Source organism: Argentina silus (assembly GCF_951799395.1).
Source record: "Argentina silus genome assembly, chromosome: 8".
Classification (NCBI taxonomy): Eukaryota; Metazoa; Chordata; class Actinopteri; order Argentiniformes; family Argentinidae; genus Argentina; species Argentina silus.
Genome location: NC_139662.1, coordinates 6,751,865 through 6,765,246, shown reverse-complemented (window position 1 = coordinate 6,765,246; position 13,382 = coordinate 6,751,865). Strand labels below are relative to the sequence as shown.

Here is a 13,382-nt window from a genome sequence, read left to right as displayed (position 1 = left end):
TAGGTAAGCACTCTGGGAGCTAACACAATCATCACACAGCTCATCAATCATCACACAGCACAAACTGACCACCCCATGCAAGTCTTGTATGTTTATAGTGATCTAAGGAGCTGGACTTGTGAACTCACCAGACGTCCACTCTTGCCACAGAGACTGGCATACTTGAGCCACGTCCGCATGTCCTCGTGGGGGTTGATGACGAGAGAACGGACCATGAGGATTCTCTGCCAGTCTTCTACAATCCGCTGGCAACCCTAGAGAAAAATAACAAAAACCCACAACCACAGTTAAAACACAATGTACAACGCACACATGGAGAGGGAGAAGACGGCAGCAGAGTTGAAAACCTATGGGACCGATTCATTAAGCAGACAAACAGACAGACACACACACACACAGTATGAAAAGTCACTTGCAAAAACAGTCATTGTGGCATGAGTGTGTAGGGGAGGGGGTGGGGGTAGGGGATACTTTATGTGCTTTCACACACACACGTGCAGACACACAGACACAGACACACACAGTATAAAAAAAAAAGTCACTTGGAAAAACAATCATTGTAGCATGAGTGTGTAGGGGAGGGGGATACTTTATGCTCTTACACACACACACACACGTGCAGACTGGAAGGAGCTCTGCCTCCGTTCCAGTCATTTGACAGAGAAGTGGTGTATCCTTGACAGATGTGTCATGTTAGCCGCCAATAAATCACTTGAGAGAGGAGCCTGTCAACATCTGAACCCTGGTGCTGCCATTAAGGTTTAGTGTTTGTTCAACGAGATCCTCATGATCCAAATCCCCACACTCCTTCCTCTTCTTTTATGAATGGAAAAAGTAAAGACGATCAAGGGGCTTTCACAACACAGGGACTACTGCGGGGGGGGGGGGGGATGGGGGAACGTTATTTCCCCCCTGGGAGACATGATGGCCCTGGAGAAGTGTAAATAACTGCCTTGTTGGCTCGTCGTCTAGGCAACAGGTGGCCTCAAGACGTCAATAACACCTGAACCACTCAAGAGGAGGAGTGGCACCGAAACCTGGGGGGTATTAAGGATGGTATTAAGGATGTCATGTTACGTAACATATAAGGAGTCAGAGAGTAATGCCGTCACATGTTAGGAATGGTATCAAGGATCAACTGCCTACTGTACCTGTCATCACACCCACCCGTTTTGAATTGGACATGCACAGACAGTGGCCTAAAAAGAGCTACAGGGGTTGTTTTGATTCACAATGACAGTGGTAATGGAACTTCACAGAACATCTAGGGTTTTGAATGAATTTTTACGGATGGTGATTTTTGGAAAGACTAGCATCCATATTAAGTCTTGGCGTGTGCCATGGTTTTCCTAACATTTGGTGGTTTTGTAATTTTCTTCATGCCTTATTTGAACAGCCTGTACTGTATACAGATTGGTAATTACCCGACAATAATCATCATAATCATTAGTGTGTGTGTGTGTGCACCCATTTCACCTTTGCCCATCAGGTCTTCTGCTCTGAAGTACTTTCCATTGCACTATTACACAATTCAAGTGTGTGTGTGTGTGTGTGTGTGTGTGTGTGTGTGTGTGTGTGTGTGTGTGTCCTCCACGCCAGTCACCTGTAGCCTCTCCCACCAGGTGTCCCGTATGATATCTCTCCTCTCTGGGACCAGCTTGTACTGTATCACCTCCTCCAGCTCTGACAGCATCTGACATGACACCATGGCCTGCCAACAGAAACACACTTCATCAAATCACAGCACACCTTCATCTGGTAGCACTTCATTGGAGGCCACTGCATATTCATAGGCCTTTCACGATCACATCAATAATCACAGGCTAACCAGTGATTATGCCAAAGTTAAATTAATTATGTTTTTATGGTTTGGCATTGCTTATGAATGCCTATGTGTTCATTATGTGGGGCCCGTCAATTGTAACTAACTTGTTCTTTCATCTCTATGCGGTGGCTTGCTGCATCCTTCTAGCATGACCATTTACACGCATCGCATTCAATTTAGATGTTTTGTTGAGAATGGCTGGCGGCCAAATGAGAGGAGAGCAATTATCTCTTTCTTTCATCACAACTGCTATCAGTGTCAGGCTAGAGATGCTGATTCCTCAAACAACATCTGTATAGGATAAACATCTATGATGTTGGTCCAACATTGGGACCAGACAGGTTTGTTGATATGAAGTACACAGTTAAGGGAATTGGAAGTGGAATGGAATTCAGGCAGATGTGGAGTAAACAGCTCCAATTTGTTTATAGATCAAAGTAATGTAGACTGATACTTAGGAGTAACATCATGTTGCTCGTTTCTTTATAAATTAGTGACAAAAGATCGTTGACTGACCTTTTTGCATTGGAGTAAGGCTAGTTGCTTTTACTCACAACCGTTTTACTGAAGCACCAGTGGGAAGCACCTTACCCCGTAAGCCCGGCTGTAACTCTCCCCAGCCATGGCAGTCAGCTCGGCGTCCAGCAGATCTCTGGCCTTGTCAATGCACTGGAAGGAAAAAGCGAACAGACGCACGCACATGCACACACAAACACAAACACGCGTTATGAAAATGGCAAGGACATTGGCGTTATCTACTGAGAAAAACAGAAGAAGAATGTCAAACAGGAATACTGGTAAGAAGAAGTAAAGGATCAATCTGTAAGGTTGATAAACAGACACCTGTTCTCCATGTGTTCTGCTCCTGATTCTTTCTTTTGCACTCTATCACTCCCTTCTCAGTCTCCTACCCTTCAGTAAAAATAACAAGGAGCGAAATGTGACATTTCCTCAGTCAAGAAACATAGAACTTCGACATAGAATGTTCTGTACTGTGCATCTACTGCTGCTCAAAACCTTCCTACCCTACCTGCATGAACTCCAGGCCCATCTACTGCAGCAAGACCAATGGGTTTTGGTCCAACCCCAAATCCATGTAAAAACCCTGATCAAATAAAGGCAGGAACAGCCTGTGAGTTGAGCACACAGACCCTCAACCTACGAGTGCCAACACTCACACATCAAACTGCTTTGATTAAACAAGACATGCTGCTTGTTAACACTCGAAACCTTTTGTTGTATATACACACAGGCTGCCCGGTGTTTTACTGTACATGAACAGGATAAATGAACAGCTGAGTGTAACGCTGCACTTTGAACAACTCAAATAGTGTGTAATAGTGTCTCCGAATCTCACTACTCCTCATGAACTGAGACAAAGAGAGAGAGAGAAGACACACACACACACACAGACACAAAATATCTCTATGGAAAGCCCCCCTGACTTATTGTCAACCTAAAGGCTGTATTCTGTGCACTGTAATTACCCAGGCAGTGGAACAGATGAGGGAGGACAGAGGAGAGGCTATCCAAGGCTTGAAGACACAGCTGTTTCAGCACGCCTAGGTGCAATTACTTTTCGGGTCCGTGCCAAAAAGCCTGATAGGCATGCACAACAAGAAAGTGTTGGGGGGGGGGGGGGGGGGGGGACTTTTACATGATAAATGATGTGTTCAGGCTGTCCTGAACACATGAACAAAGCCGGAGCATGCAGATGTCCAAGGCAGTTAAAAAGAGTGTATTTGAATTGGGAATGGTGAACTGGTCCTCAGCACAGTTCACAATCATCTCATGTGCTCTTATCAGAGTCAGACTGCACTCCAACTATCTATCTGACTCACTGACAGCGGGTAAGGACAATCCAAAAGGGAATCAAAACAAAAACCTCGCCCAAACGTGCGCATTTCCATTTCACGAAAGCCACAAGAGTGGGTAAGGAAAACAACAGTTTTTTTTTTAGAGCTTATTAACAGACTTTTTCCAAATCAAGTGACGAAAGCAAAGGAGTATGTGGTACATCATGAATATTGGCAACGCAAGCAGTGTTGTTAGGGGAGAGCAACACTGTTGTGTCTACAGTATGAGGTGCAGTAGGGACAGACAGATCACTAGCAGATTTATAACGTCGAGGTAGAACTCAGATGCACGCTTAGCTTCCCAGTACACATGTCTCCTGACTCAAAAAAAAGCCTCAGAGTACAGGAATCAAAAAGACTTAAGCTTGAGGATTACAGACCATATCTGGAAGACACAACTGAGCTCATCTTGACATTTAAGCTTTCACCCTTTCCCCCCTCCATCTGCTTCTCATTCAACGTGAATAGGCTCATCCTCAAAGTCGCCTTTTCAACTGTGAAAGAAACCTGTAAGGCCACACCTGGACTTAATCTTTGAATGCAGGGGGCTGGACAATGGGACTGACGGGGGCAAACAGGGTGCAAGTCTCTGGGGGCCGTGGTAAGAGAGTGACTGGGTGGATGGGTCTACAGAGACTAGAGGAACAGGTGTGTGTGTCTGCCGTGTGGTCAGCTTCCTCCCGGCCCCCTTGTTGTAAAACACCCCTAGCATCGCGCCCGCTTTGACTGATCTACCTCCAGAGACTATGAGCTCATCTCTTGGCCAATGAGGAGGCCCGATCACTAGATATTGTTGATACCCCGGTCAAAACAAAAAAATTGTTCTCGAGGGTGAAAGATGTGATGATTTATGATTAGGACAATACATTACGTCACACAAAGGAAGTGCCAAGTGATTTGAAAGAAATGTATCCTGTCTGGAGCCTTTGTGAGGTCATCTATACATTTATAGTACTAATGGTACAGGCTGAAAATAGTAAGGTGTTCCACACCATTTCAGGGTGAGGATTGATGAAAATTCTACCTTTTCACACCTTTCTATAAAGCCTCAATGAGTGCAAAAGTGCCAGGAGCACTAGGTCCAAACTAATGAAACACTTGCAGTTTAACAAATAACCATTATACTGTAATTAAAGAAACTTGGCACAACTGAAAATCAACAATGTGTGAAAAGAAAAAACTTAATTTAAGAAGACTGAACACAAGCATAGCTGTAGGTATTAATCAAGCAGCCTGTCCAGGTGGGCCATCCTCAATTATCATCCTCGAGTCAACCAATATATATACTGTATATATGACTAGAAAACTGCTTATGTCATTCACCTGCTGGGCCAATGAGAAGAGGTCCTGATGCAAAGCCAGTACAGCCCTGTAGAAGGCTCCGTCATGGGTGTCTCTGGGAATCATACACGTATACTCTTCCATACTGTCCCAGTGGCCTAGAGAACCAAGTACACAGACAAACTAGTTACCAAGCTACCGATTGTTAACATGGTTAACATGTTTAACCATAGAATTTAAACGTTTGTATCAGCCTGACATCGAATGAGTGCAAAATATAAGACATAATTGTATGTTTCCTCAGGATTAATAAAATGATATACAGTGTTTCACAGTTCAATTCTAGAAAACAGTACACCAGACAGTAGTATTTTTGTTTCCCCAAGACACCAACAAAAGAATCTTCTCAGTCTACATGTGGATGGGGCCAGTGGTAGGGTTACGGATTAGGTTTGAATGTAATGAAGCCATAGGCCATCGGGACTGTAGGCTGGCTGTTGTAAGGGGAAGTGTTTTTCTCCACCATTACACATTACGATAGGGTTACTTTATGACTAGATGTCATTGCCATCTGGATGTGAAGGGGGGATTTCGAACCTTGCTGTTATTGTTATCGCTCGGCTTCAATTGATGTGAGTCAGAGAGAGTGAATGCCTGTTCACTGTTTCAGGCTCCCAGTGGAACTATTGCAGTGGTATAGTGTACAGTGGCGTATAACTGCAACTGCCTTTCTGGTGTATACGGTAGGTGTATCAAACCTTTTCCTCACGTATAGGTATATCAAATGCTTACAGATGATATTTACAATAGAACAACAGGGACACACAAATATGGAACCTAAATTTAAATCATCTATACAATGAGGTTTTATCATCTATCTTTACTTTTAACCATTTTTCATTCCCCCACATTAAATTAAATTATCCAGATTGACTTCGCAAGTAAAACATTCTATAAGAATAAGTAGTAGTCGTCAGAATAAGTGTAACCGTAAGAAGTGCTAGAGAAAGGGAAGAAAACTATTTGTTAATGTGTTTTAGGGAATGTAATTTGTTAGTGTAGGTAAAGGAGGGCTCTTACCTAGACCCCAGGCTGCAGCAGCTGCCATGCGCGCCATCTTGGCCTGGGTCTCCTCGCTGACCAGGGTCCACTCCTCACAGCACTGCTGGTGCAACTGGCCCCTGGGTCACACACACATGTGCACAAACACACAGGCTTAATAGAAATCAAGAGACAACAAAGCCTGTGCAATACTACATTACTGCTTTTATTACTTAAGCAAAGACAATCATCAAATGTTTCTACCAGTAAGGTCTTGGTCTCAATTAAACGCATTCAAACAGTCTAACTGAGTTAAATGTATTATCAAACCCATCTAAAAAATACTGAATCGGCACATGTTCCATTCTCCATCAACAAACCCCCATTCGGAACTGGCATGGAATAAAAAGAAAGATAATGAAATAAAAGGATGCTTCGCTTCATTGAAAACCTGGCTCCTGCCAAGTCTACATTTTTTTTATTATTAAGAAACATCTGATAGCTATGTGCCAGCATGCGGCTGTAACAACCACAGCTCTGATAATATCAAATATGTCAGTAAACAAACAAATACTTGTATTCCCTTCAATCCCAGGTGAATTCAACCAACCCTATTACCGCAATAAGTCAGTCAATCAGTACTGTGTGTGCCATCAAAAAGCTCCCTGTGGATGAAACCGATGCTGTTTGCACGTGTTTTAGGGAAAGGACATTTGGTGAGTGTTATTAAGATTGGAGGGGGAGAGTCAGACAGGTTTGATTGAGAGGCATTGAAGTAGTTCTCCAGCTGACCAAGCTCAGGCATAATATATGGAAGCTAGAAAAACAAGAGGCCCCGGTGCGCTACTGCTGTGCGTGCCTCAAATAGGCTTACCTAGCAGGTACACTGGGCTATCGGTTGACTCAGCAGCCCATCACTCAACCCAATGGAATTTCACTTGAACAAAAATACGGGGGAGAAGACTGATATTATTTCTTCACACTTCATTTTTGTATAGAAGACAGTGTGAGCATGTCTGATCATAGGGGCCTTATTTATTTAATCCATGTTAACCTTGCTACCTGGCAAATATTCAATTAAATCAAGCTGGGATTGTCAGTCAATCAAAATGGTTCTATATGTTTATATGATGTTGATGGATATTTGTTCTCAGTATGGTATATATTTCAGCTCTGTCATATGACAGAGGTCTCCAATATCAGCCTTTCTCTAATATGTGTCGGGTGTGCTCCGTGGTTAAAGCAAACGCCTGGACTACTAACTAAAGTTTTATGGTATGTACAACATGTATGTAGTGTGTGGGGAATTGTATTTTGGGTCAATTTATGGGTGGAAAGATTTATTGTACCTTTAAAATAATAATTCAGAAATGTATCTTTAAAGTAAAGTAAATTCTAATTAGATTTGTGACCTTTCAGTTAATGTTTTCAGCATGAAAGCATGACTTATTTACTGTTCTGTGAATTGCCTTTGAGAGTTGATAGAATGACAGATTGATTCATCACTCAATGGTAGAACAGAGATCAACTGTACTGTTTGCCTTAACTGGAAACAATGCATTCCCACAGGACTTCTATCCTAAGTAATGACATAACAATTGCCTATGTCACTTCTTTCTTTTCCCCTAGCTTCAATCATGTTATTGTAAAAAAAAACAAGAAAAAAAACTAGGGGTATAAAATGATGGCACAAAACTACAAGTTACATAAGCAAACTAGTGTCTGGTTAGTGTCAAAGCCTTTACTTGAGACATTTCCTTTCCCAACAACTTTGCTCTTTCAAGGCCTGTTATACTGTGGGCCAAAGTCGTCATGATTAATTTGTAATGCCGCATTTGATCAAAATTTCCCAACTTCCACATGGGGGCTATGACCCCCTCCGGACTTATCCTCGTCCTTCCTCACGTACTTTGGGCCCCCTCAAAAATAATGGGTGCGTGATGCCCCTGCTGTGGGAATGTAATCACCTTTGAAGAGAGAGAGAGAGAGAGAGAGATACTGGCACTAGCTGACTGGTGTTGCGGTGAGGAGGTTCTATGGTGTGTGGAGCTACCTGGCCGGTAACGGGCCTTGACTGACTGTCCTGGCACTTCCCAGTAATATTACCCAGGTCTCATTTCAGGAAACTTTTGACTTTTTCCACTCTCTCTTCACACCCGGTCATCAAAGAGCCCCAACGTCAGATTTCATTAGGAACAGGCTGACGGTGCATTGTGAGCAAGCACAAAGTATTGGGGAATGGTCTGCCCGCGGCAAATCTTTAACCTCACAATCCTGTCTTTCCCAATTACACTCACACAGAGTAAAATATTTCTAGATGCACCCTGCAACATCAGTTCAGTGAATCCTACTTTTTTTGCTCAGGGAAGTACACTGTAGAATGACTCTGGGTAACGTGTATAATATGATGTCTGTCACTAGACTAAAGACAACATCATTTGCTCATCATGTCCGTTTCAAGTGCAAGTGTGGATCAGACTTTCCCCTACTTTTAGATTCCCTTTACACCCTGGAATGATCAGATACCAACACAAAGGGGTTAGTTCACCCCAATTCACCTTTAATGGCCATTGAGAAGGAAAAGAGCACAAACCTAACATCATGCCTTTAGACCTGCTGTACAGGTCTCATTGGTTTGGCTGTGCCCTCTTCAAAACCCGTACCCAGTGTTCTAACACTCACCATTCGCCCAGAGCCTCCAAGCAGCGCATGCGACCCAGGATCAGCTCGGGGTCCTCTTTGTTCATGTCAATCTTCTTGTCGTACGCCACCAGGGCATCCTCCCACTCGTGAAGCTTCTCATACCAGGTGGCCTGGATTTCCTATAAATAGGATGGTGAAAGAGTGAAAATGACCAATCCTGAATTAATCGGATAAACAAAGATCATCGTTGGTCCAAGTGTATTGCCAAACAAACATACGACACAGAGTTGTCTATAATATGAGGATGTTATGTTAGATGATCAATATTGAATGCTTTTGCCTCTTAGTATGTTCTTTTTACATGGTGGGATGATGAAACTGTTTTAATGCTTAAGTCAGTCAGGGCTGAAGCATAAAAAAAAAAACATATCAATGAACCACTTCCTGTTCATGACACTTCATGCATGATGGGAGATTCCCGTCAGAGTGACCTATCTATGTTGACTTCCTGTCAGTGACCTCAGCAAATGATGCGCAGATCTGCCCTGACCTCTGGCACCTGGTGATGAGCCTGACTGGGATGGAAAACAAAAGCTGCCGTCTGGCACAGTCTGCTGCCTCGCTCTCATAGTAAATGCTACTGACTGTTTACCTCATAAACAAGGTTCCGGGAAGGACTCTCCAAGGCACTTTTACTGAATGTTTTCTTACTTCACCAAGGCTTTAATGCAGAACATAATTATAGCTTACAAAAACAGGCGGTAGGGCAATTTCTTCAGGAACCCACCAGTGAAACAGTCAGAGGTCTAACAACTGGACTCTGGGCTAAAAGTAGCCACTTAATAAAACCAAATGGCACATACTGTAAAAGGATCTGTTTGGGTTGTTTCTACAAACACCAGAGAGGTTGTTCTCGACTGCTTTCCACAATTGCTCTTTCATTGGCGTGCAAGTCTTTCTAGACTTCTATTTAACTTATTTCTACCTTTTACTGTAAAAAATAAAAGAGGGACAGCTAGGCAAATTAGTATTATTTACTGGTTGTGCTCACGCACAGCAAATGACAACTCAGATAAAAATCATACGGGTGATCAATCGGGGGCGTTATTAAAAAAAAGCACAATTACAGTGTGGTGCAATTACGACAGAGGGGGAAACAATTAACATCTAACAAAGAAAGCCTTTCTAGGGTGTTATGTAATAGATGTGGAATAAGCTGGGAGAGGGCTTCCAAGGCATGTCTTCTGTTTAGAAACGTTATTTAATATCTGGACTGAGTCCCTCTGGAGAACATGAGACTGATGAATAACAGTGGTAAGTACTGTGTATGACAGTTAGAACAATAGGGAGAGTCTGAAACATCTCTGTTTCACAGAGAAATAGTCTACTGCCAAAGTCTGGCGGGACAACAAAAAAAACGACATAAAAGTTACATAAAGAATAAAGTGTTTTCTTTATTCTATGACATTTGGGAATATCAATATAAATACCAATGACCAAATTCACATTTTGTGATCTTTTCACTTGGCATGTCAGATTAGCAAATACTGTGCATGTTATAAAGTGGCTTTAAACACCCATCACCCTTAGCATCTGTGCACTGAAAACCATAGTTTTAAAACCTCTGACAAATCATACTTAAAACATGTTGGTTGACTTGTCCCTCTCTGGTATTTGTTGCTATAGTATAAATGCGAGAAATAGTGCACGCAAAAATACATCATCAAACTTGGATCTGAAATTAACGGTTCAAAAAAGCATTCTACTCTAAATTAGCTAGCTAGTTAACTTAAACAACTTCAGTTCTCAAACAACCTCACCTAACTGCAAAGACATTTACAACTGCACCTCGCCTGTATAAAATGCTGCTAATGTTGTATGTTGTATGTGTATGTTATGTGTGATACCCCTATGTCTGTATGCTACTTGGAACCTGAATTTCCCCCTGGGATAAATAAAGTTTCTATCTATCTATCTATCTAAGGGCTATGCTCCCGGATTCCTGGCATTAGGGGCCAGAGGAAAAATAAGTGCACACAAAAGTTCTATTTAAAATACTAAATGCAAAAAAAAAAAAAAAAAAATGATCACTCATATTTACATTTCATATGGATATATTTTGGGATGAAAGAGAAGCAGTGCATGGAATGCATAAAATGAATGTACAATTTCCAACATAAACCTCCACAGCTACTATCATGACAGACAAAGAAGACAGTTTGGTAATAAAACCATCAGGTATGTGAATTATGAAAGAACAACTAGAGGAGAAGAAAGAGCCCCTGCCTATGGGTGCTGTTGACCACTGAAGCAGACGTCCTCTCCACATGTTGCAGTGAGAACAGGGCGTTCTAGGGGCACGTGTCTCAAATGGTGCTTATCCTCTTGTTAAAGAATGTGTTTGAGGGAAGAATACACTTTCTAGGGCCCATTTAATGTGGCCCAGTGCATGTAGGGATGGATAAAAGAACTCACCAGCTCGCCAAAGTGTTTCATGGCGTACTCCAGTACCCCGGATGCTGCCTCTGGTTGCTGCAGCTTGTTATTAATGCTGAAACACACAGACAGAAACAAAGAGACAGCTTTTAGGCAATTTCCATACCAATCCTGGCAACTGACTCAAGAAAGCTCTCAAGAGTCACATACTGCATAATCTGGGTAATGTATAATGGCAATCAGAACTGATGAAATGGAAGGAATAGGATCCAGACACTGCTGCCACTGTATGACTGATGGCTATGAATAACCTTGTGTTGAGGACCATCACTGCAAAGAAAATCAATGTTTGGGGGATGCTTAAGTGTTGCTCTGATCTAATCTTACAACATGAGGAGCGCAGCACAGTGACTTTTTCCGCCCCCCAAGACTAAAATGTGTTTCAGTGCGTAATACATCAACGGAATGGGACTAATTTATCTAATCTAATTTATCTTAAGCATCTAACTGAGACGTACAATAGTTTGTTCATAAGAAAAGGGCCTAAAAGCAATGTAAGATACATCAAAAGTGTATGCTGTGATTCTGTTTTATTGTGCAACCCCCCCCTAACCCTAACCCCCCCAATCAATAAACCAAGGGTCATTACTATCATGAATCAGCCAATAGCCTACAGGAGAGCACTCACACCCGTAGACAAATGTTTTTTCTTTCAGCAAAGGTGTATATTTTGAAAGGTAAATGTGCCGGATAGCCCATCAAGTGTCAACCATTCTCCATCATGACTCTGATCCCTCTAATGTGTTTGAAACCCCCCCCCCCACACACACACATCTGGAAGCACTCATCCAAAAGGCAACTCTGTAGTATTTCTTTGACTACGAAAGCCACGGTCAGCCTCTGCAAGTACATCTGTAAAAATTTATCTTTTGAAGGAAGTTGGAAGGCGGTGGGGGGTCCTAAGGACAGCAGGCAAGAGAGTTGATGAAGGACATCCCAGCCTATGTCAGAATCCCTGGGTGACACAGGGCCAGACAAATGTGATGAGTGGATTCAGTGGACACAAGTGGTAATCTAAATGCAAAATATGTTGCTAACCATACATAGTACAAAGCTATAGATTATCAAATATAAATATGTACAAAGTAAAAAAAAGTCAAATTTCTAATAACTACAAATGCCTGTTTAGTAATGCTACAATTACTCTAATAACATTGTATTAAGATGTTTAGTGTTTAGATAACTGGAGTGAAAGGTTTGTGTTATTATACAAACAGAATAAGGAATTGTTCTCACTCCACAGTTTAATAAGACAAACCACTCAACTCCATTACTATGCAATGTGACAAAGTACTAAATAAAGTACTTCCTCATGTAACAGCATGTTATTACAGTGTTGTTACTAAAGTAAGTCCCCCAGATTTACTACACAGGTTTAGAGACAAGTTAAGTGTGGTCAATACAGTAAGTGCAGTTTCATTTAATCAAATGTTAATACACAATGTTGAAAACAACATCATTTGCTTGGCATGAAAACAACAAACAGCTTGGCCCGTCTCACTTGCTGCTCTACAGAGTGATGATGTGATAAATGGTGGGGGTGCAGCAAGGGTCAATGCATGGACCCTTTTCATTTCTTTTTGTAGAGAAATCCTAATCATGCAGTAGGTCTAAACATCTTTGCTTGACTTTGCCCTTGACATGTTTGACTTTGGCCTTGATACTAACACCCCTATATGATATTATTAAAGGACTGAGAACCAGGCACAGACAGTATCCACTATTTTTTTTGGCATAATAAGACACTTCATGAGCATAAACACAGATTCTATTCAAAAATCGCTTATTGATCTTAAGCTGGTACTGCATGAGGACAAAATCTAGATCCCGTAATATTGATTGCAATGATCTGCATATTTGTACCCTAAAAGGAGGCCAAATTGAACAAGTCCCACAATATGCAAGTACCTGGGCATTTGGATAGATGATAAACTGTCATTTAAAACACATGTTGAAAGTTAAGCTTGTTTTTTTGTACATAAATACAAGTTCTACAAGTCCATAAAAAAGTCCTGCTTCAACTTTGACAATAGGAGGAGGCGACTGTCCAGGCGACTCTCCTCCCTATCCTGGATTACTGTATGGTGATACAATTTACATGCATGCGACAGCCTCAGTTCTCAAACCGTTAGACTTGGTTTATCTCCAGGGATAGTTTCCTTACCCACCACTGTCTTTTATATCAGTCTGTGGATTGGGAGTCTGACTTCAATAAATAACCAATATCATTGATTTTTATT

At 41.8% G+C, this 13,382-nt stretch overlaps 1 protein-coding gene across 1 annotated transcript in view; it reads right to left on the bottom strand.

The window, feature by feature from the left end:
* mtor (mechanistic target of rapamycin kinase) overlaps positions 1-13,382 on the bottom strand; it is a 70,041-nt gene that overhangs the window by 16,062 nt on the left and 40,597 nt on the right. The window contains exons 29-35 of the mRNA XM_083675588.1: positions 11,122-11,197; positions 8,686-8,825; positions 6,043-6,143; positions 5,005-5,120; positions 2,417-2,494; positions 1,604-1,711; positions 129-254 (exon numbers count right to left, since the gene is read on the bottom strand). Of these exons, the coding sequence (XP_083531714.1) occupies positions 129-254; positions 1,604-1,711; positions 2,417-2,494; positions 5,005-5,120; positions 6,043-6,143; positions 8,686-8,825; positions 11,122-11,197 (745 nt within the window). The remainder of the gene's footprint in view (positions 1-128; positions 255-1,603; positions 1,712-2,416; positions 2,495-5,004; positions 5,121-6,042; positions 6,144-8,685; positions 8,826-11,121; positions 11,198-13,382) is intronic.